At 62.1% G+C, this 23,328-nt stretch overlaps 1 protein-coding gene across 6 annotated transcripts; it reads right to left on the reverse strand.

Moving 5' to 3' along the window:
* Nucleotides 1-2,172: 2,172 nt before the first annotated feature.
* Nucleotides 2,173-16,601, reverse strand: CBLC (Cbl proto-oncogene C). Of its 6 annotated transcripts, none has more exons than XM_070062125.1 (13): nucleotides 16,201-16,601; nucleotides 12,116-12,262; nucleotides 11,866-12,022; nucleotides 11,284-11,405; nucleotides 10,448-10,585; nucleotides 8,172-8,259; nucleotides 7,587-7,718; nucleotides 7,013-7,174; nucleotides 6,318-6,398; nucleotides 4,689-4,808; nucleotides 4,452-4,567; nucleotides 4,286-4,362; nucleotides 2,173-2,317 (listed from the first exon to the last, which is right to left on the reverse strand). In XM_070062125.1, the coding sequence occupies exons 1-12, from the start codon at nucleotides 16,545-16,547 to the stop codon at nucleotides 4,353-4,355; spliced, it is 1,620 nt and encodes a 539-aa protein (XP_069918226.1). In that variant the 5' UTR covers nucleotides 16,548-16,601; the 3' UTR covers nucleotides 2,173-2,317; nucleotides 4,286-4,352. The 6 variants fall into 6 exon arrangements, with proteins under 6 accessions (XP_069918226.1, XP_069918227.1, XP_069918224.1 ...); XM_070062126.1 differs by lacking the exon at nucleotides 2,173-2,317 and adding an exon at nucleotides 2,700-2,835; XM_070062123.1 differs by lacking the exon at nucleotides 2,173-2,317 and adding an exon at nucleotides 4,103-4,177 and having other exon boundaries at nucleotides 16,201-16,600.
* Nucleotides 16,602-23,328: the final 6,727 nt, after the last annotated feature.

Below are 23,328 nucleotides of genomic sequence, written 5' to 3' on the forward strand. Positions count from 1 at the left end.
CCTAGGTTGTGTACAGTTTGGATGACGCACCGAAGGGGACTTGTCATGTGGGCCAGGCCAGGCCAGCCTGTCGCATGGCCAGCAGCCATGTCCTGTGGCCGTCAAACCATGGATTGCCTGAAGCGTGTCAGTCACCAGGTCGGTGAGGACTGTCAGATCGCGGCACTTCTTCTAGCTACCTGATGCTCACAGCAGGTGGCAGGAACCCAACCTCTTGAGCCGTCATCCACTGCCTGCCAGGTTGCATTAGCAGGCAGCTGGACTGGAAGTGGAGCAGCCATGTCTTGAACTGGCGCTCTGGTCGGGGACATGGGCGTCGCAGGTGGCAGCCTAGCCTGCTGCCCCGCCACGCCCACAATGGCGCTTAAAGGTAAAACCAGCTCACACCGGTGGCGTCTGGAAATCATGACACATCGGAGGGGGTGGTTGCTCCCCTCGGACTTCAGGCTTGGATCAGCAGACTGGAGCCGCTGAAATTTCGTGTTGTCGTGGGCGCCAGGGTGAGTGTGTGGGTGTGCAGAGAGTTATTTTTAAAAAATGATTTATTCATTCATTTTATTTGAAAGGGAGAGAGAGAGAGAGAGAGAGAGAGAGAGTGCTTTCATCCACTGGTTCACTTCTCCAATGCTCGTCACAGCGAGAACACAGTCCAGGCAGGCCTCCAAAGTGGGCGGCAGGGACCCAGCTACTCGGGCTATCATCTGCTGCCTTGCAGGAGCCTGGAACTGGAAGCAAAGCTGGGCCTCGAAGCCAGCAGCTTTGATTTGGGATGCGAGTGTCCCGAGGGGCATCCCAACTAGTGCCCCAAATGCCTGTGCCCCGGAGACTCCGCACTGGGAGTGCTGGGGGCGGCGGTGTGAGTGTGGGACAAAGGGGCACAGGTGCCGAGCATCCAAAGGGGCGGACTGCAGTGGCCCTTGGCCTGGAGAGTTATCTACAGCCTGCACCTGTCGCCAGCGTTGAGAGAAATCCCTGGGCCTGAGAGGCTCCCTTGGCGCCTCTGTGGGAGCTCAGGGGGACCCGAGCGTGGCCACTACTGCCACACTTTCCACCCCGGAGTTAACTATTGCAAAAGCAGCAGGGGTTGGCTCAGCACCTCCAGCCGGGGCTGCTGTTTTGCAAGACTGGGCCAGCAGTCTGTCATCGCAGGGGCCCCTCTGCGAGCCGAGCATGCCTGTGCCGCCGTCTCCATCACGAGGTGCGGTCTCGGGCCCCTCGTCTCAAACCTGTGCCGTTTTGTGATTTACTGCAGGGAAGCACGTTGCGTGCCCCTCCCGATGATCCAGTGAGTTCCCAGGGGGTTTCTGCAGCCATCCTCAGTGACATCCGAGAGGAATCGTTCCAGGACCCCCTGGTACCCAGGTCTTTTATATCACATTCCCACATATACAGCTCCCGCAATCCTCCCACACACTTAACCGTGTTTTTAAACTTTATTTACTTTCTGAAAGGCGGGGAGACAGATCTTCCATCTGCTGGTTTGTGTCTCAAATGCCTGCCACCTCCAGGGCTGGCCCCGGCTGGAGGCAGGAGCCAGAACTCAACCTGAGTCTCCCCCGTGGGTGGCGGGGGCTTACACACTTGGGCCATCATCGCCGTCTCCCAGGACGGGACGCAGGTCTCCCAGGCAGCGACTTAAGTGCTGCACCAAACAGCTGCCCATCCCCCTGCCTGCACTTTAGTTATTTGAAAGGCAGAGTACAGAGAGGGAGAGATGGAGAGAGAGAGAGGTCTTCCATCTCACTGCTTCACTGCAAATGGCTGCTCGGGGTGGGGCTGGGCCAGGCTGAAGTCAGCCTGCTAGGTGGGTAGCAGAGGGCTAGACCCTCACCTGCTGTCTCCCAGGGTGCGCGTCAGCAGGTAGCTGGATCGGAAGTGGAGCGGCCACGGGCATTGAAGGAGGCAGCTCAACCTGCTGTGCCTGTGTGTTTTCAATCATCTCTCGATGAGACCCATAACACCCATTATGACGTCAGTGCTTTGTGAGTGGTTGTATTGTTTATGGCATAATGACCCCCCCCCCCAAAAAAAAAGAGTGCATATTCAGTACAGGTGCAGTTATCAGAACCATTCCATTTATTTAGTTGACAGACAGGGACAGAGAGAGGGAGAGAGAGACCACTCATCTGTTGGTGCAAGCCCCAGAGGGAGCTGGGATCTCAACCCAGCTCCAGCACGCGGGCGGCAGGAAGCCAACAACTTGAGCCATTGCTGCTGCTGCTGCTGGCCAGGGTTTGTGTTAGCAGGAAGCTCAGGTGAGTAGCTGGGGCCGGGCATGGAATCCAGGTGCTCCAGTATGCGGCACGGGCGTCTGAACCTGCCCCACATGCAAAGGGCCCATAACAGGTGGGGCTGGGCCAAGCCAAAGCCAGGAGCCGGGGGAACTCCATCTGGGTCTCCCAGGTGGGTGGCAGGGCGCCCAGGCACTGGCTCCATCACCTGCTGCCCTCCCAGGGTGCACCTTAGCAGGGGGCTGGAACTGGAAGTGGAGCTCGACCTGAACCCCGCTCCGATGTCGCAGTTTGGGATACTGGGTTTCCCAGGCAGTGTCTTTCTTAACCTCTGTGCCAGATGCCTGGCCCAACCAATGCAATGAAACACTCTTCCTTTTTTTTTTTTTTATTGACAGGCAGAGTGGACAGAGAGAGAGAGAAAGGTCTTCCTTTTGCCGTTGGTTCACCCTCCAATGGCCACCACGGCCGGCGCGCTGCGGCCGGTGCACCGCACTGATCCGATGGCAGGAGCCAGGTGCTTCTCCTGGTCTCCCATGGGGTGCAGGGCCCAAGCACCTGGGCCATCCTCCACTGCACTCCCGGGCCACAGCAGAGAGCTGGCCTGGAAGAGGGGCAACTGGGACAGAGTCTGGCGCCCTAACCGGGACTAGAACCCGGTGTGCCGGTGCCGCAGGTGGAGGATTAGCCAGGTGAGCTGCGGCGCCGGCCCAGTAAAGCACTCTCTTTCTAGGTCTCAGGCTGGCTGAACCTGGCCACGGGCACGGTGCCTGCCGGTGCGAGGGACTGGCTGTTCTCACCACCAAGCCCGCAGCCGCCCCTGCACATCGTCTGCTGTCTGACCACCTTCAGGCGGTCATGCCGTGGGGAAGCCCGAGCTGGCCAGGGCGTGGAGACCCCGCGGGGAGGCCTGTGGGTCCCCAGCTGCCAGGGGATCGCATTCTGAGCCAGAACCGCCCCACAGAGCCCCTGCTCCCTGCAGCGTGCACGGAGGGCTGTGGCGAGCTGGGAGCAGAGCGGCTCGGGGTGCTTCTGGGGCAGCCAGATCACTGGTCACCGGGGCCCCAGCGTGACCTCATCAGACCGGTTCTGTGGCCGCGCAGTGCTGGGCCAGAGCCGCTCGGCAGTCCTTGTTCTCCCGATTGCTCCTGGGACTCTCTGGCGTGACCCGAAACCCTCTCAGCAAACAACCTCTCTGCCCAGCAGGCGGCTTCTGGGAGCCAGGGGCTTTCAGGCTCTGTCCAGTGGACACTTTGTCCTGCATCTCTTGCATCTCAGCTCAACCACCCCCTCCTCCTGGAAGTCCTCCCTGACCTCCCCCGGCCGGATCAGGAGCCTCCTCCAGGCCGAGGTCAACCCAGCATCGCTCAGCCTAGGGCCTGGGGAGGGGAGGCTGGGGGGAGGGACCCCCCCAGGTTGGATGATGAGGGCGGGGCGATGTCCTCAGCTGGATTTGGGCTGAAGGCAGCCTGCTCTGGGAGGCCCACAGAGAGAGCCAGGAGGGAGGAGGGAGGAGGGAAGAGGGCGGGTCCTAGGCCCCTCCCACGAAAACCTGGTGTCTTTCTGGCTGTGGACCTGGGACTGGGCCGTGGTGGTGGTGGGTGGGTGGGGGGCAAGGTGCCTGATTCTCTGAGAGCTTGGGATTCTGGACCCCAAAATTCTTGGGGCTGTGGGAGGAGGCTGGGGGGTCCGGACTGCATGTGAAGGTCCAAGGGTGGAGGCCAGAGGCCTCCACATTCCATGGACAGGTGTGAGGGTAGAGGGGCTGGGACCCATGAGGTCTATCGGGTGGGGATGGGGTCCCCAGGCTGCCTTTTCCCAGAGCTAAGCTGCCCCCTGGTGGCCGCTGCCCTCTCCCTGCACACAGGGTCTCCGGCCAGCCTGGGCGGTTTATTTCCGCTTTGCAAACCCATCCCTGGGATTCCCTGCTGAACACGCGGGGTGCCCTGTGGTGAGGAGAGAGAGGTAGGTGGGTTAGGTGGCGTCCCCTCGGGGTTGAGCAGGGTGGAGCCAGGCCCCGGGCGGGAAGCAGGGGACACGGGCAGTGGCCTTACCTGGCCTCCAGGCGGGGCAGTGATCCCGGGCCCCACGGGGCAGCTGCAGGCTGAACTCCCCTCGCCATTAACAGCTTCTGCAGTGGACAGATGGGGGGCTGTGACTTCCCAGGTCTCTGCCCCTTAGACCCAGGACCCCAGGCCACCCAAAGGCCTCTCCACTCACCCTGTGGCCCCTTCCCCGGCCTGGGGGCAGGCGGGGACTTCCCACGGGGCTGAGGCCAAAGTCGTCATCCTCGGCAAGGGGAGGGGGTGCCGCAGTCTGGGGAGGGCCGGGGGTGCCTGAGGAGAGGGCATTGAGCGGTGTCTCAGGTGAGCGGCACCCCCGCACACCCGGGGCGCCACCTGGCAGGTGCAGAGGTGGCGGGGCCCATACCCCAGGCCACCCTACTCTTTCCCTCACACATCTCGGCAGTGAGTAGGAAGAGGTTTTGTCTGTCCGACCATCCATCCATCCGTCTGTCCATCCGTCCATCCCACAGACATTTTCTGAGAATCTGGGTGCCAGGCACAGTCCTAGGTGCTGAGGACAGGACAGAAAATAATCTCCATGGCTGTGTGTGGAGCTGAGGGGCCTGCTGAGCCAGGGAATATTCCAGAACATTCTGGAGTGTTCCACCTCCTTCCGTGACCATGGGGAGACTGGGGGGCGACTGTAGAGGCTATGGAGGGTGCCTTAGGGGGTGGCTGGGGAGGCCTAAGTAACAGCTGGAGGGAAGTCCACACTGGGTGGTGGGCAGGCTGGACAGGAGCTGGGGGCGGTGCAGGAGGTCGGGGAGTGGGGAGGATCAGCAGTGCCCAGGTGGAGGAGCCCAGACCGGGATGGCTAGAGACCTGGAGCCCTCAGCCAGGCCCCTGGGGCAGGGGCGGGAAGTCGAGGCCCACAGAGGGTGTGGCCAGTGGGCCCTGAGTTCCAGTCCTGACTCCATCCCCCTCTGTGTAATGGGATCCCAGCAGGCTGGTAGGACAACTAACTGGGCGTGCCCGGTCCCAGCCCACCGCGGGAGGCGGGCACACACACGTGCACACACACACACACACACACACGCACGGTAGCTGTTCTCCCCCTGCCCGGGGCTGTCTCTTCCCTGGCATATGGTGAAGAATCAGGCGGAGGTGGCCAGCCTCTGAGCCGGGCGGCCTGGCGCGGGGCACAGCCCGAGCCCAGGTGCGGTCGCCAGCCTGCGTGCTGCTGTGCCCTCCGGTCCCCAGGGAGCCCGCTGAGTGCCTCCTAATGTTTCCATTTGCTTTTGGCTCCCTGGGCCGGATCTGTTTTTAGCTTCCCGAGCCGGTCTCCCCGCCCCACCCCCTTCCTGCCAGCCCCTGGCTTGCTTGCGCTTGGATAATGTTCCCGGACTTCCTGAGCTGCCTGGGAGGCCCAGTATCGATCGAGGCCGCCGGGCACTCAGCTTGAGAGCCACTGGCCAGGGCCGGGGACTCTGGGGCACAGCCGCGGGGGCGGGGGGAGGTGCAGAAAGCCAGGTCTTAGGAAAAGAGCACAGGGTTGGGGGCCCGGAAGACCCCCACGCCGGCTGCTTCTATTCCAGGCTGTGTGGCTTTGGGCAGGTGCGGCCACCTCTCTGGAACAGGGCTGGCGGAAGACATGCCCAGCGTGCCCATCCCACACCGGATGACTGAGTGGCTGTCGCGTGCACGTATCAGGGCCCGTTCCGGCCTCTGAAGGGAGACCACGGCTCAAGCCACGGAGGGGCTCGCCTTGGGGATGGTGACAAAGCAACTCGGCCAGTGGTGACACGGACGAGGAAAACGTGAGGGCAGAGAGGCTGGGGGGCCGGGGTGGTCAGGGAAGGCCTCCCCCAAGGAGGGACGGGAAAGCGAGGCTGGAGAAATGAGACCCAGGCACAGGAGGAGCTGGTGCAAAGGCCCTGGGGCTGGTGTGCCCGGGATGCAGGCGCTGGCGGGTGGCAGAGTGTACCGTGCCCGGCCCTGCACCCCTGAGCGCCCAGCCAGGCCGGGGACCTGCAGCTGAGTGACACCCGAGCTGCCCGCCTCAGACCGGCGTCCGACTCACCACGGTCAGCCCGCCTTCACTTGTGGGTCTCCTGGGGGATGGGCCCAGCCGAGGAGGCAGTGGCGGGGCGGAGGGGGCCGCCTGCAGGAGACAGGACGGGGGGGGGTGTGAGCTGCCCCCTCGTCTCGCTGCAGGTGCATCTGCTGGGGTCCCAGCTGCGGGCACCGCTCTGGGCTCCAGATGCCTCAGAGGGTGAGGCCGAGATGGAGACTGACACCCCTGCCCTCCTGGAAGCAAATGTCCAGGCCCACGGACCCCAGAATCCTGCTCAGCCCCTCCTCCCTCAGACCCGGGGCCCAGGCCCAGCCCTCCTCCCTCAGACCCAGGGTCCAGGCCCCACCCCTCCTCCCTCAGACCCAGGGTCCAGGCCCCCAGCCCCTCCTCCCTCAGACCCGGGAGTCCAGGCCCCCAGCCCCTCCTCCCTCAGACCCAGGGTCCAGGCCCAGCCCTCCTCCCTCAGACCCAGGGTCCAGGCCCCCAGCCCCTCCTCCCTCAGACCCAGGGTCCAGGCTTAGCCCCTCTTCCCTCAGACCCAGGGTCCAGGCCCCAGCCCCTCCTCCCTCAGACCCAGGGTCCAGGCCCCAGCCCCTCCTCCCTCAGACCCGGGGTCCAGGCCCCAGCCCCTCTTCCCTCAGACCTGGGGCCCAGGCCCCACCCCTCCTCCCTCAGACCCAGCTCGGGCTGGCCCTGCTCACTGGCTCCGGCTCCAGCTCCGGCTCCGGCTCGCTGTCTTCCGGGCTGCTGCTGTCCCCCTGGGCCCCCTGGGCGGCCGGCTCCCCCAGGGGCTGGTAGATGCTGATGGCCTCCCGGCCCTGGATCTCACAGCGGCAGAAGGGGCAGGTGCGGCTGTCCGAGTGCTGTGTGGGCACCAGGGAGAGTCCCACATATGCCTGGGGATCCCGTGGCCCTTGGGCCCCAGAGTGACGGCGGTGGGGGGGGGGTAGGGGGACACAGGGAGGGAGGGGGCGTCATGGCGACAGCAAGATGGTGAGAAATGCTGGTGGGAAGGGGGCAGGGCGGCAGCTCCCGGGAGGACCCAGACACAGCCCTGGGGGGGCTTCGAAGGCCCAGAGGGGCGTGGCCCTGGCTCAGAGGGGCGTGGCCCTGGCTCCCGTCACTCAGCAAGGACGGGAAGGGGAGTGGCAGGGATGCAGCCAGGCTCCTCCTCCTCCGTCTCTGGGCCTCAGTTGTCCCCTCTGATCAATGGGAGACCCTACCAGGGCTCGAAGGCGGAGGGGGGAGCTGGGGCAGGGGGGCGGGGCCGGGCACCTGCCAGGCGCCCAGGCAGTGGCTACAGAGCAGGTGCCCACATGGCTCGATCCGCACGTCCTTGTTCCTCTCCGCACAGATCTTGCAGAGCTCGAAGGTGGAGTCCATGGCCCAGTACAGCTGCAGCTGCTCCTGGGGGGGGGGGGAGGGGGCAGGGGGCATCAGCACCCCGGAAGTGAGTCCCAGCCCCGAGCCCTCTCCCACAGTCCAGGCCGGCATGCCCGCCCGCCTCCGATCCTGTTCTGGGAGACTCGCTGTCTGGGTTGTCTACGCTCAGCATGGCCAGATTCAGCAAGCAACGACTGGATTCCAGATTCGAAATGAGAAAGTGTAAGGATATCCTAAACAGTGCGCAGGGTAGACTTCCACTACAGACATTGTTTGCTGCTTCTCTCTCCCGCATGGGGAGACCGAAAGCCAGCACTGGCCACGCCCAAGTGCATCAGCCGCGTTTCCCGCTTTAATCCCCACACGGCTGGCAGGAGGCAGGAGAAGAGCTGTGGGTGAATGGGGGCTCAGAGAGTCCAAGTAATTTACCCAGGGTCACACAGCAGCCAGGGCAACCTGCAGGGGGCGGGGTCTCACCTGGGACACGTGGATGCGCTGGTGGGGCTCCGACTGGCACAGCTCGCTCAGGTCAGGGTTGTGGTTTCTCCCGTCTGGGTAGAGGTAGCTGGGGGAGGGAAGAGATCACTGTGCCTGTGGCTGGCCTGGGGGGATTTGTCCTCTCCCGCCAAGATGGGCAAAATGAACTTGGCGACTCAGGCTCCCGAGGTGAGGGTCAGAGTGGCTGAGAACCAGGAAATGGGCCAAAGTCTCAGGCTGAGCCCTCTGAGAATTGCACTTTTCTTATCTTTCTGTCTCCTTTCAAAAGTATTTATTTTATTTTACTTAAAAGAGTGGGGGCCAGCTCTGTGGCATAGCTGGTAAGCCATCGCCTGCAGTGCCAACATCCCATATGGGCACTGGTTCGAGTCCCCGCTGCTCCACTTCCCATCCAGCTCTCTGCTGTGGCCCGGGAGGGCAGTGGAGGATGGCCCAAGTCCTTGGGCCCCTGCACCCGCATGGGAGACCGGGAGGAAGCTCCTGGCTCCTGGCTTCGGATCGGCACAGCTCTGGCCATTGCGGCCACCTGGGGAGTGAACCAGCGGATGGAAGACCTCTCTCTCTCTCTTTCTCTCTCTCTCTGCCTTTCAAATAAATGAATAAATCTTTTAAACAATTAACTCTGGAGACTTCTCTGTACCCAAGTCCGACCTGGAACTCCTGTGGGCAAGCCTGCCTGGCCCGGAACTCCCGCCAGCTTGTGGGCGCGTGGGGCTGAGTGTGCAGCCAAACAGCCCTCGCGGCCGCATGTTTGTGGTCCCGCCTCCTCCCTGACCCCGTCTTTGCCCCCGCAGTGGGGAACCGGCCGTGGTCACTCACGCTCGCCCTCTGCCGGGAGCCCCCACTGGTCCAGCCCCCACTGTGACGCAGTGGACGGCAGATCGTCCTCTGCCTCCCCTCCCCCCACCTCTCTCTGCCTCTCCAATAAATTAAGTCGGGGGTGGGGGAGAAGAGCCCTCTGCTGTGGTGCTGACGCCGTTCCTGAGTGTGCGTGCGCAGGGCTCCGGAGACACGTGCATGCGTCGCATGAGGCCCGTGAGCAATGCCGCTGGCTGCTGGCTGCTGACCGGAGGGCAGCGTGGCCGAGCCTGCACACGTGCTACCGCGTCCTTACACAAAAGCGGACGTAAAGTGATTGCGCAGCGACCGGCTGCGAACTTCAAAGGAGCCACACATGAGTCTGGCACGGTGGCACAGAGGGTGAGGTCCTCGCTTGTGACACCGGCATCCCAAACAGCCAAGGGTTCGAGTCCTGGGTGCTCCACTTCCTATCCCGCTCCCTGCTAATGTGACTTGGGAGAGCAGTGCAAGATGGTCCAAGAGCTTGGCCCCCTGCCACCCACATGGGAGACCCGGACTGAGTTCCAGGCCCCTGGCTCTGGCCTGGCCCTGCCCCTGCCCCTGCCCCTGGCTATTGTGGCCATTTGGGGGAGGGAACCAGCGGATGGAAGATCTCTTTCTGTCTCTCCTTCTCTCTGTAACGTCGCCTTGCTTTTCTTTCTTTTTCTAAAGATTTGTTTATGTATTTGAAAGTGAGAGTTACAGAGAGAAAGAGAGAGAGAGAGAGAGAGACAGAGAGAGAGGTCTTCCATCTGCTGGTTCACTCCCCAGATGGCCACAACAGCTGGAACTGAGCTGACCTGAAGCCAGGAGACAGGAGCTTCTTCCAGGTCTCCCATGCAGGTGCAGGGGCCCAAGGACTTGGGCCATCTTCTACTGCTTTCCCAGGCCATAGCAGAGAGCTGGATGGGAAGTGGAGCAGCCGGGACTCGAACCGGTGCCCATGTGGGATGCTGGCATCCTGGATGGAGGTTTTACCCGCTATGCTACAGTGCCTTTTCCTACAACTTTGCCTTTCAAATAAACACATTTTTTTTCTTAAAAAGTGAGACTCTGGAAGCTGACCTGCTGCAGCCCCCAACCACCCAAGGCAGCTTCTGAGCGAGGGGCCCCAGGCAGCCGGGTTGCAGGTCGAAAAGCCCCGGCTGGCTCCCCTCTTATCCTTCTGCCCTACAGTAGGTTCTAGAACAGGATATGATACGTAGAGGCAAAAGCTTTGGAGCCTAATTCCAGGGATTGAAGTCCAGGGGGCTGGGAGGGGGCGTGGCACCACCAGCTCCCCCGACTTTGTGGGAACTGGGGGCACCCGTTCTTCAAGACCCTCGCCTGCCCCCTGCTGGAAGGCCGCGGCGTTGCAGCTTGGCGGTGTCCAGCGCCCCGTGGGTTTGCGCCTGGCGCGGCTCCGGCGGACTCACATGCCTTCCTTCTGTCCCTTGAGCAGCACCTGGAACAGCGGCTTGTTGGGGGGGATGGTCTGCACGACGCTGCCGTCGGAGCTCACGTAGCCGATGGCCCACTGCCCCAGGCGCGTGCAGCTCGGCCGGAAGATGTAGCTGCGGGGAGCCGCGGGAGGGGCGTGGTGAGGGCACGGCCCCCCGCCGGTGCGGGGTCCCCGCCTGCCACTCTGGGAAGCACCTGCCATTTCTCCCCGGGTCACTCGCGACACTACCACCCCCGTTTTCACTGGGAGAGCAGCTCTCCTGTGCTGGAGGTTGGACACACAGGGCTGACTCTAGGGCCTTGCAAGCCGGCTGGGCAGGGCGAGGGCAGCGGGCCCCAGGACTTCTGGGAATGCCAGCGTGAGGTTCCCCACTCCCACAGAGGCTGCTAAGGCTGCGGGGTGCGCACGGCTGGAGGAACTGGGAGAGGGCGGCTCCCGCACCTTGGCCACGCAGACTCAGGACCCTGTCCTGCTGTTCCCCGTAACCCCTTGCTGTTCCAGGCGGCTCAGCGCCTCAGTGCTTAGCGCTTGGTGGTTGGGGGGAGGGGTTCCAGCTCGGAACTCCTGGCTTGAAATAATTCAAGGGCTCAGTGCTCGGGGTCCCTGTCTCCTACCCCAGCAGGTGGGGGTGGGGGGGTCATCAAATTATTTCACAAGGGGTGCAGCCTGGGCTCTGCTCTTCAGCCCACCCCACCAACCAGGCGTCATCCGCTTAGCTGCTGCCCGGGAGGCAGAGGCCGGAGTCCAGTTCTTACTCTCTGATGGCAACCTGGATTGCAGCAGCCCCAGGGCCAGGGCCGGGAGCTTTACCTGCCCGGCTTGTCCCTGCAGGCTTGCAGGCGCGTCTGCACCTCGTCATACGTGAGGAAGGCCATGTAGCCCGGGTGGTTGACGGCTAGCAGCTGCCAGTTCTTGAGCAAGGTCGGCCATGGCTGGGGCGGGGCGGGGCGGGGCGGGGCGGGGGTCAGGCAGGGACGGAGAGCAGCCCCCAGGCCTTCCCCCCTCAGACCAGGAGCCAGGATCCAGGCCCCCAGCCCCTCCCCTCTCAGACCAGGACCCCGCCTCCAGCCCCTCCCCCTCAGACCAGGACCCCACCCCAGCCCCTCCCCCCTCAGACCAGGACCCCGCCCCAGCCCCTCCCCCCTCAGACCAGGACCTCGCCCCGGCCCCTCCCCCCTCAGACCCGGGAGCCCCGCCCCAGCCCCAGCCCCACCCCCTCAAACCCGGGACCCGCCCCAGCCCCACCCCCTCAGACCGGGACCCCGCCCCAACCTCTCCCCTCTCAGACCCGGGAGCCCCGCCCCAGCCCCACCCTCTCAGACCGGGAGCCCCGCCCCAGCCCCACCCCCTCAGACCTGGGAGCCCGCCCCCACCCTCGGCCTCTCTCCCGACCTGGAAGAGCCTGGTGAAGATGTCAAACTCGAAGATGGACACGTGGCCGCTGCAGGTGAGGTCGACGGTGGAGCGCAGGGCCAGCGCGGTGGGGCCGGGTTCCACGGGGTGGCAGGTGCCCAGCAGCGACTCGAACTCTGCCCAGGGCAGCACGCACCTGCGGGGCGGGGGCGGGGGAGACAGGCTGAGCCCCTGGGAGCCCGGCGTGGGTGGGGTCCAGGGGAGGGGCCGTCCCCGGGCGCGTGCTCACCGGGCTCCGCAGTGCGCCCTCCACAGGGCCTGGGCCGGGGCCTTGGTGAGCTGGTACTCGTGGCCGCGGTACTTGCCCCCCGGGAAGAGCGCGTGCAGCTCGGCGTGCATGTGGCTGAAGATGAGGGCCAGCTTGGCCAGCTGCCGCCTGCGGGTGGAGGACCGGGCTGGCCGCAGCTCCAGCCGCCAGGGGCTGGGGGAGCGGTGGGACCCCTGCCTCCTCTCCTGCAGGGGGCAGTGAGGGGTCGTTCCGGCGCTTAGCGCGGTGGCTCTGGCCGGGTTCCTGTTTGTCTCCCTCTGAGCCTCGGCTTGCTCATCTGGGAAATGGGGTTCACATGAGGGACTCTGGGAAGGGGCACGGCTTGGATTCCCGGCTCCAGTTCGCTGCCACTGCGGACCTGGAGGCATTGGTGACGGCTCAGGGAACTGGGTTCCTGCCGCTCAGCGTGGGCGACCCGGATGGAGTGCCCGGCCTCTGGCTTGGCTGTGGCCCAGCTCTGGCCGCTGTGGGCATTCGGGGAGTGAAGTAGCAGATGGGAACCCTCGGGCTCTCAAATAAACATGTTTTTTGAAAAGGTGACTTGGAGGTGGGCATGGTGACACAGGTGTTGGACCGCTGCTTGGGGCAGCCACGTCCCACGTGGGAGTGCCAGCTTCCGGTCCGGCTCCCGGCTGAAGCACCTGGGAGGCGGCAGGTGATGGCTTGGGTCGTTGGGTCCACATGGGACACCAGCTGGAGCTCCTGGCTCTTGGCCTTGGCCTGGCTCCTGGCTGTTGAGGGCTTCTGGGGAATGAACCAGTGGGTGGTCGATCTCTCTCTCTCTCTCTCTCTCTCTCTCTCTCTCCCTCCCTCTCTCCCTCTCTCCCTCTCTCTGCCCTTCAGATGAATAAGTAAACATTTTTGAAGTGTGAGTTTGTTTTGGGGGAAGACAATTTTGAAATCTATGCCTATTCTTTGCAATAGTTCCTGGAAATTGCATATTCTAAAATATGCCTCTCTGGATTCCAAGATTGGTTTTGGCTCTGAAATGAAGCTTCAGGAGCTTTTTTAAAAAAGATTTATTTATTTGAAAGTCAGAATTGCACAGAGAGACGGAGAGGAAGAGAGAGAGAGGTCTTCCATCCACTGGTCACTCCTCAGATGGCTGTAACGGCCGGAGCTGAGCTGATCCAAAGCCATCCGGGTCTCCCACATGGGTGCAGGGGCCCAAGGACTTGGGCCATCTTCTACTGCTTTCCCAGGCCACAGCAGAGAGCTGTGGAGTGGAGCAGCCGGGACTCGAACTGGCACCCATATGGGATGCCGGCACTGCAGGCAGCAGCTTTACCCGCTGAGCTGCCTTGTGGCTCGCACGCAGGCTGAGAAATGGTGGCCCATGAGCACAGAGGGCGTGGAGCGGGCACTGCGCGTGCGCACTCTCCTGCCATTCTCATCTCCTCCGAGTGGCCCCTTGGCCGGGGCTGTGGGGTCCCCAGAAGAAGCTGAGCACCCGAGTCCCAGCCTTCAGTGCTGTGCTCTCTGATTTGACGGCTGCCGCTCGGCCCAGCACAGATGCACTTCAGACGGGAAATACACAGCGGATTCCAAACTTAGCAATAAGAAATTTTTTAAGAAACATGAGCTGTCTCATTTATCATTGTTTATGCTGATCACAAGCCGGGCTAGTATTTCGGATACAGTGAGCTAAAGATGTCAGCTGCGGCATTCGTGGTGCCCGGGTTAAGCCGCCACCTTCGACACCGGCATCCCATAGGGGCGCCAGTTCGAGTCCCGGTTGCTCCACTTCTGGTCCAGCTCCCTGCTAATGCACCTGGGAAAGCAGCGGGAGATGGCCCAAGTGCTTGGGCCCCTGCACCCACATGGGAGACTCGGAGGAAGCTCCTGGCTCCTGGCTTCAGCCTGGCCCAGCCCTGGCTGTTGTGGCCATTTGGGAAGTGAACCAGTGGGTGAAAAATCTCTCTCTCTTACTCTGCCTTTCAAAGAAATCTTTAAAAAAGTTATTACAGCTCAACTCAATTACTAAGTTTTTTGAACTCTAACTAGAGAATTAAATGCGAGGTAGGCGACTTGCGCCAGGTTTCAAGGGGGTGTGATGATCTGGAATCTCCAAGCAGCTTCCAGAGCCCCGCGAGGCTCAGCCCTCTACCACGCCCTGAGTGAGCCCCTAAGCATCTAGAAGCTTCTGCAGCTGGTGCAGTGATGCCCCCTCCCGGGAAACTTCGGGAAGCTTGCCTGCCCCAGTGAGCAGGGCCGGGCGCTGGGCTGTGGGGGACAAGCCCTGCGGGAGCTCTGCTCTCACCCCGCCCGGCGTGTGACGTTCAGTCACCAGGCGCCGTGCAGGCGAGAGTCCGCCTCCAGGTGTCTGACCCTCGAACCCAACCGGGCAGATATTTGACGGGCAGAGTTAGACAGTGAGAGAGACAGAGACAGAGAGAAAGGTCTTCCTTCTGTTGGTTCACCCCCAAATGGCCGCTACGGTCAGAACTACGCCGATGCGAAGCCAGGAGCCAGGTGCTTCTCCTGGTCTCCCATGGGGTGCAGGGCCCAAGCACTTGGGCCATCCTCCACTGCACTCCCGGGCCACAGCAGAGAGCTGGCCTGGAAGAGGGGCAACCGGGACGAGAACCCGGCGCCAATGTGGGATGCTGGCACCGCAGGCGGAGGATTAGCCTAGCGAGCCACAGCGCCACCCCCCCCTTTTTTACACCAAAAGAAGCTTCTCTATTAATTCCCCGTTTTCATGGCCGTTTCGGAGTGCCACACAGTCTGAGCCTCACGATGGCAGGAAAAGCCATCGGCAGGCAGATTGGGAAGCCCATGCATTCAGTTCAGGGTGAAACCAGGGGACCCCCATGGGGCAGGGCTGTGGCTGTGGCGTAGTGGGTGAAGCTGCCGCCTGCGGTGCCAGCATCCCATATGGGCGCTGGTTCGAGTCCCGGCTGCTCCACTTCCGATCCAGCTCTCTGCTGTGGCCTGGGAAAGCAGTAGAAGATGGCCCAAGTGCTCGGGCCCCTGCACCCATGTGGGAGACTCGGAGCAAGCTCCTGGCTCCTGGCTTCGGATCGGCACAGGTCCAGCCATTGTGGCCATCTGGGGAGTGAACCAGCGGATGGAAGACTTCTCTCTCTCTCTCTCTGCCTGCCCCTGTGTTCTCTGTAACTCTGCTTCTCAAATAAATAAACCTTTAAAAATATCAATCTGTTTTTGCAAAAGGGAGCCCCTGAACACGCTCACCACAAAGCAGGGGCTTGGGCCGCACAGGCTGAGCGCTCACCCGGGCTCCCGGCTGCACCCTGCCTGCACCTGTCCACAGAGTCCACACGGCCCTCCGCGGCGGGAAGCTCCGGGGAGACCGGGTGCTGGCAGCCCCGCTGCGGCGTGACCCAGAAAAGGGAGACGGCGTGGTGGCGGCTGAGGGCATCAGTGGCCCAAGGAGGAAAAACTGTGTGGTCCAGTTATCAGGTTCCCTGAGCGAGGAGGGGCTGGGAGATAGGCTCCTGGGTCTGAGGGAGGAGGGGCTGGAGGCCTGGACCCTGGGTCTGAGGGAGGAGGGGCTGGGCCTGGACCCTGGGTCTGAGGGAGGAGGGGCTGGGGGCCTGGACCCTGGGTCTGAGGGAGGAGGGGCTGGAGGCCTGGACCCTGGGTCTGAGGGAGGAGGGGCTGGAGGCCTGGACCCTGGGTCTGAGGGAGGAGGGGCTGGGGGCCTGGACCCTGGGTCTGAGGGAGGAGGGGCTGGGGGCCTGGACTCCTGGGTCTGAGGGAGGAGGGGCTGGGCCTGGACCCTGGGTCTGAGGGAGGAGGGGCTGGGGGCCTGGACCCTGGGTCTGAGGGAGGAGGGGCTGGGGGCCTGGACTCCTGGGTCTGAGGGAGGAGGGGCTGGGCCTGCACTTCTGGGTCTTACGGAGGCGGGGCTGGGACTTGGATCCCTGGTCTGAGGGAGGAGGGGCTGGGCTTGGATCCTGGGTCTGAGGGAGGAGGGCTGGGCCTGGACCCCCAGGTCTGAGGGAGGAGGGCTGGGCCTGGACCCCCGGGTCTGAGGGAGGAGGGCACGCCCCCGGCCCTCTGGCGCACGGGCACCTGCTCACCTGAGTCTGGAACCCTCCCGGAAGAGCTCGTCGTTGGCTGCCTTCCGACCCCGGGGCGGCAGCAGGGCCGCCACCTGCCTGCCCTTGGCCTCCAGGTTGGCCAGGTAGACGACAAGGAAGTCCCCGGCGGGGCCGCCTCCGCCGGCTGCCCGCCGGGCTTTGGCCACCTCTCGAAGTAACTGCGCCGTGCGGGGCAGCAGGTCCCGCAGCGAGGGCGGGCTCAGGGTCAGCCGGGGGTCCTCGCATTGCTCTCCCAGGCGCTGCAGCAGCCTCACCGCCCGGCCGAGCGCGCGCGGCTCCCCCGACTGCCCGCTGCGCGGGGCCGCCGCCGCCGCCGCCGCTGCCATGGTCCCTCGGGAGCGCCGGGACGGATGGGTGCGGCTGGGCGCAGGTGGGGGCGGGCCCCGGAAGGCCGGGGAGGGAACTGCGGGCACCTGAGGCTCCGCCAGGGGCGGGGCGGGGGGATCTGGGTGCCGGGTGCCCTACAGGAGCGACTTGGAAGTCTGGCGCCCCGAAGAGAGCAGCAGGAGGGGCGGTGGGGGGGACTCCTGGGTGGCCGAGGCTGGCAGGTGGGAGCAGCGAGGGGGACTGGGACGCCGCGCTCCTTGGTCGAGGTCGCGGTCTGGGCTGAAAGGCCAGAGAGCTGAACTTTACCAGCGGCCGGCGAGGGCTGGGGCTCGGCCGCTGGCGCTGGTTACCCCGACCCCCGATCTGCAGAACTGTGGCTTCGGCGCCGTCGGGGCCGCGCACTGGGCAGCCACGCGGGGGCGCTGTGGGGGCGCTCCGGCCCCGCCCCTGACGTGGGCCCCGCCCCCTGCCCCGCCCCCGGCCTGATCGTAAATCCTCGTGCGCAGGCAGCCGGCGAATTTCCAATGGGCGGAAGCTAGCGAGGTGGCCTCTGGAACCCTCGCCCAGTGAGTCAGACTTGAACCATCTGGCCTGGGAGAGGAGGGGGCTTGGGGGCAGAGCCGAAGGCTCCTGCTCCCGGCTCCGGATTCCCTCCCTGGAAGCCTGGATCCGGCAGGTGCCAGAGTCTTGCGGGGAGGGTGCTGGGGTCTGCTCGCCGGCTCCTCGGCCTCCTGCCCTCCCTGGGCTCAGGGGTCAGGGGGCAGCGTCCCCGACCTGGCCGGAGTGGACGGGCAGGAGCTGTGGCTGAGGCTCCCGCGGCTCCCGGGGAGACAGGTGTGGGCCGGCCTCGCCCTCTCCTGCTGCCTGCGCGCCTTCTACCGGCTTCCATTTCACTCCACTAAAGCAGGAATCGCGTTCATTGATCTCACAGCGCGCTAATGTTTGTGCTCACCGGTTTGGAAGACGCTGCTGGAGAAATTCCAGGAGCGGCGTGCAGGGGGGCTGCCTGCAGCCTTGCGGGCGAGTGTGGCATCCCATATGGGCGCTGGTTCGAGTCCCGACGGTTCCACTTCCCACCCAGCTCCCTGCCAACGCGCCTGGGAAAGCAGTGGGAGATGCCCCAGGTGCTTGGGCCCCTGCCATCTACGTGGAAGACCCGGACGAAAGTCCTGGCCCTTGGCTTCAGCCTGGCCCAGCCCTGGCTGTTGTGGCCACTGGGGAGTGAACCAGCGGATGGAAGATGATCTCTCTCTCTCCCACTCTCTGCAATGCTGCCTTTTGAATAAACAGATCTTAAAAAGGGAAATAAATAGGATCTCTGCAGATGTTTTCAGGTTAAGATGAGACCATACTGGATTAGGATGGAGTTCAGGGGCCAGCGCTGTGGCACAGTGGGTTAACACCCTGGTCTGCAGTGCCAGCATCCCATGTGAGCCCTGGTTCAAGTCCCGGCTGCTCCACTTCCGATCCAGCTCTCTGCTGTGGCCTGGGAAAGCAGTAGAAGATGGACCAGGTCCTTGGGCCCCTGCACCCATGTGGGAGACCTGGAAGAAGCTCTTGGCTCCTGGCTTTGGATCGACGCAGCTCCAGCCATTGCAGCCAGAGTGAACCAGCAAATGGAAGACCTCTCTCTCTGCCTCTGCCTTTCCTCTCTGTAATGCTTTCAAATAAATAAAATAAATCTTAAAAAAAAAAAAAGAAAGAAAGAAGAGGAAACAGCATGTTAAAAAAAAAAGGATGGAGTTCAAAAGGATGGAGTTCATCCAGTGTCCTTAAAAAAAAAAAAAGGTTATTTATTTGAAAGGGAGAGAGACAGAGAAAGAGATCTTGTATCTGCTGGTTCACTCCTCAAATGGCCACAACAGCTGAGGCTGCTCCAGGCTGAAGCCAGGAGCTTCTTCCGGTCTCCCACCTGGGTGCAGGGCCCCAAGCACTTGGGCCACCCCGCTGTGTTTTCCCGGGTGCATTAGCAGGGAGCTGGATTGGAAGCAGAGCAGCTGGCTTAACCCTCCTGCCACACGGCTTCAGTGTAGGAAAGTAGAGGCGGTTACAGGTGCACACGGAGGGCGCCGTGCGATGGCGGGGTGGAGTGGTGTCTTGGAAAGCCAAGGGCTGCGGTGAGCGCCGGCGCCCGGGTCCTCGGAGCCTCCGAGAGGGCTGGCGCTTCTGACACCTCAACTTCCAGCGTCTGGACCCAGGAGGGAACAGACTGCCCTGTGTGAAGCCCCCAGGACGGTGGTGGCTGGTGCCCACGGGAGGGACTGTCTACAAGTTGCCCCTGGAAGACCAACGCAAGGGACCAGCCACAAGTTCTTGGAGAAAGTGTTTTGAAAACATGATGCGAGGGTTTGACAACATTTTGCACCAAAACAAACTTATTTTTTTTTTAAATGTAGGTACAAATTTGAAAGGCAGAGTGATGGACAGAGAGGGAGAGTGAGCAAGTGAGAGAGAGATCCTCCATCTCTGGTTCACTCCGCAGATGCCCACACAGGCAGGCTGGGGTTGGGCCAGGACACAAGCAGGAGCCTAGAACTGCACCCCTCTCTCCCATATGGGGGGCGGGGCCCAAGCGCTTGAACCACGCCCTGCTGCCTCCCAGGCACAGGAGCAGGAGCCGGATCAGACTCGTGGAGGAACCGGGACCTGAACCAGGCATTCCCAGAGGAGACGCGGGCATCCCAAGTCTGCTCCCCTAAGCCCAAATGAACTCACAGTTCAACTCCTTCCCGTGGGCTCCTTGACACAGCCTCGTACAGTCAATAAAAATGGAAGCGCAGGGGCTGGCCTCTGGCCGAGTGCGTAGGACGTCCCGTCTCTGGGTTTCTTGCTGACGCGCACCCTGATGGCTCCTGTGGGGTGCCTGCCACCCACGTGCGAGGCTGGATGGAGTCCTGACTCCCAGCCTGAGCCCTTGAGCCATTGTGGGGACCTGGGGAGCGCCAGCGGATGGAAACGCTCTCTGTCTTTCCCCTCGTCCCTGGCCTCTCAGACAATTAACAAATCCTGGAGTTCTTCAAGTGGGAAGTGAGAGTGAGGACGCCGGCTGCTGACTCTGAAAACTGGCAGAAGGGCTGCCGCTAGGCTGCAGCGGGCTAAGTGGCCACGGTGACGCCGGCATCACGTATCAGAGCGCTGGTTCGAGTCCCGGCTGCTCCACTTCTGATGCAGCTCCCTGCTAATGTGCCTGGGAAAGCAGTGGAAGATGCCCAAGTGCTTGGGCCCAGCCCTGGCCATTGCGGCCATTTGGGGAGTGAACCAGCGGATGGAAGACCTCTCTCTGTCTCTGTCTCTCCCTCTCTCTATGTCACTCTTCTTTAAAAGGGTGGGGGGGGGGGCTGACGCTGTGGCATAGCGGGTTAAGCTGCTGCCTGCAGTACCAGCATCCCATATGGACGCCGGTTCGAGTCTGCGTGGGAGACCTGGAAGAAGCTCCTGGCTCCTGGTTTCGGATCGGCACAGCTCTGGCTGTTGCGGCCATTTGCGGACTGAGCCAGCAGATTGAAGACCTCTCTCTCTCTCTCTCTCTCTCTCTGCCTCTCTTTCTTTCCGTGTAACTCTGACTTTCAAATAAATAAATCTTAAAAAAAAAAAAAAAGTTCCTGAAGCTTCATTTCAGAGCCAAAACCAATCTTGGAATCCAGAGAGGTTATTTTGCAATATGCAGTTTCCAGGAACTTTGCAAAGAACGTGCTCACGGGCCACCTCCTCCTCTCAGCCTGGGAACCACAAGGCAGCTTCCAAAGTTCCTGGGGGCCGGGGGGGGGGGGGTGCGGCACTGTGGTGTAGCAGGTAAAGCCGCTGCCTGCAGCGCCAGCATCTCATATGGGTGCCAGTTCAAGTCCCGGCTGCTCCACTTCCCATCCAGCTCTCTGCTGTGGCCTGGGAAGGCAGTGGAAGATGGGCCAGGTCCTGGGGTCCCTGCACCCACGTGGAAGACCCGGAAGAAGCTCCTGGCTCCTGGCTTTGGATCTGCACAGCTCTTGCCATTGCAGCTATCTGGGGAGTGAACCGGCAGATGGAAGACCTCTCTCTCTCTCTCTCTCTCTCTCTCTCTCTCTCTAACTCTACCTTTCTAATAAATAAATAAATCTTAAAAAAAAAAAAAAGCAAAGCTGCAAAACCAAGCCCTGTGCCATCTGGGAGGACCTGTGTATGAGGCTGTGCAACCAAAGCAAGTGCAGTAGCAGCGGAACCCAGACGTCGGACAGGGATGCAGGGAAGAGAAGAGGAGGGGCTGAGAGCGACATAGGGACTGCGGCTGGGCCACTATGGCAAAGCAGAGCTGCGCAGGGGACGCACGAGGAGTGGGTGAGATGAGAAGACCACATCACTGCCGGTTAAGGCAGCGGATCCCATGCCACTGTGAGATAGCTCATGCCCTCCGAGATGGCCGCCGTGGAAGGAGGCGGCGCCAGGCGGCGCCAGGGCGCGGGGAGATGGGAGCTTGGGGGAACAGCCCGGCAGCTCCTCAGAGCGCTAGCGCGCCCAGCCCCACGCTGTGTGCACGCTGCGGCTCAAGTACTTGGGTCCCTGCAGGCACTTGGGGAGTGACCCAGCAGATGGGAGACCTTTCTTTGTCTTTCTCTCTTAGCCTTTCAAAGAAAAAAGAAAAGAAACATTTTTAAAAAGCACACCTCTGAATATACATCCACCAGAAAATTGAAAACATACATCCACCTAGAGACTTTAGGGAATAACTTCAATAAAGGGGCCGGCGCTGTGGCACAGCGGGTAAAACCTCTGCCTGCATATGGGCACCGGCATCCCATATGGGCTCCGGTTCGAGTCCCGGCTGCTCCACTTCCGACCCCGCTCTCTGCTACTGGCCTGGGAAAGCAGGGGAAGATGGTTCAGGTGCATGGGCCTCTGCACCCACGTGGGAGACCTGGAGGAAGCTCCTGGCACCTGGCTTTAGATTGGCGTAACTCTGGCTGTTGTGGCCATCTGAGGAGTGAACCAGAGGATGGAAGACCTCTCTCTCTCTCTGCCTCTGCCTCTCTGTAACTCAGCCTTTTAAATAAATAAATAAATCTTTAAAAAAAAAAAAACGATTAACCACCACCTCCAGGCTTGCATGAAACCCTGGCCTGGGATCATCTTAAAAAAAAAAAAAAAAAAAAAAAAGTGGTGGCCGGACCTTGTGTAGCCGCAAGAGGGCGCGCTAAGCACAGGCTTACCTCCACCCTTGGCCACACCTCGGGAACTCTGGCCACACCCCTAAAACCTTGGCCCCACCCTAGACCTTAACCACACCCCCGGCCTGGCCACACCCCCAAGGCGGTGTCTGAAGCAGCGTATCCCCCTCCCTCCCAAGTCTCAGCCTGGGACTCCAGATGCGAGGACAGATTTAGAGACCCTTAGAAACACAGGATCTTAAAACCACGACTTTTAATTTGAAATCTTTTTTCGAATGTTTTACATTTACAAGAAGTGGCAAGAATAGGATGGATACGTCTTGTGTACCCTTCGCCCGGGTTTAACCCGTGGGTAGCAGTTTGCCAAATTGCATTACCATCCGTGCTCGCTGGCTTCAGTTCCTTTTTTACCCTGTGAACCACTGGAGAGTGAATTTCAGACATTCTGTCCGTCTGCCTCGAGGGCCTCTGGCGGGTCCCGGCGGTGGCGACATCCTCCCACAGCCACCGTGCAAGCTGACCGTGGCGCTAGACAGCCACACGGGGCTCGCGTCTACAGGGGCGGCCCACGTTCGAGCTGCGCTTTATGGCAGACGTGTTGTTCAGCCTGAGAGCCAAGCCGGCGTCACAGCTGGCGCCAAATTCTCCAGTCCGGTGCCTCTCCCCAGGCTGTCTCGGCTTTCCGTGAAATTGACCTTGTTCGTGAAATCTGACAGCCAGAAATGGGAGCAAGAGCGAGTGGTCCCACCTGAAGGCGTGCAGCGCAGGTGCCCACGGCAGGCGGGAGGGTGAAATCGGAAGCCAGGAACTCTGTCCCCGTCTCCCGCACGACGGCCGGGCCTGGTTCCCGGAGCCGTCGCCCACTGCCCGTGGGGATCTGTGTTAGCGGGAAGCTGGGACGTGGAGCCTGGGCTGGGCGGTAACCAGCAGCTTAACCAGCGGGCCCACACCTGCCGTGATGAGGCCCCTACAGGCCAGTTTAAAGGATGTCCCACCCCTTTAAAATATTTATTTATTTATTTGAGAGGCAGAGTTACAGAGAGAGGGAGAGAAAGGTCTTCCATCCCCAAATGGCTGCGATGGCCGGAGTCTCTTCCGGGTCTCCCATGCGGGTGCAGGGTACCAAGGACTTGGGCCATCCTCCACTGCTTTCCCAGGCCATAGCAGAGAGCTGGATTGGAAGAGGAGCAGCCGGGACTTGAACTGGCGCCCATATGGGATGCTGGCGCCTCAGGTGGAGGCTTTACCCTCTACATGACGGCGCCGGCCCAAGATGTCTCCGTTTGTCTGATGTTTCCTTGTGGTTGGGTTCAGGTGCCGGGAACAGAAGTGAGGCTGTGGCTCAGGCATCAGGAGGCAAGCGAGGCGGCTCCTTCCTGGCAGTGGAACAGATTCGCTGGTTGTGGCGAATCGTGAAATCCCAGCGCTCGCAAGGCCAACCGCTTGCTGGTCTGTGCCTCAGTGTCCCTTTCTGTCCATGGGGCCTCAGCTCACAGGAGGGTTGCCAACGCTCCAGCAAGTCATCGTGAGAGCCGTTGGCCAGGAGTCACCACCGTTTAGGACCTGGTGGGTTTCGTGCGTGCGTCTGGAACTGCGGCTGCGCTTACACAGGGTCGGGACAGCGGTGGGGTGGCCACAGGAG

This window comes from Oryctolagus cuniculus, chromosome 18, assembly GCF_964237555.1.
Source record: "Oryctolagus cuniculus chromosome 18, mOryCun1.1, whole genome shotgun sequence".
Classification (NCBI taxonomy): Eukaryota; Metazoa; Chordata; class Mammalia; order Lagomorpha; family Leporidae; genus Oryctolagus; species Oryctolagus cuniculus.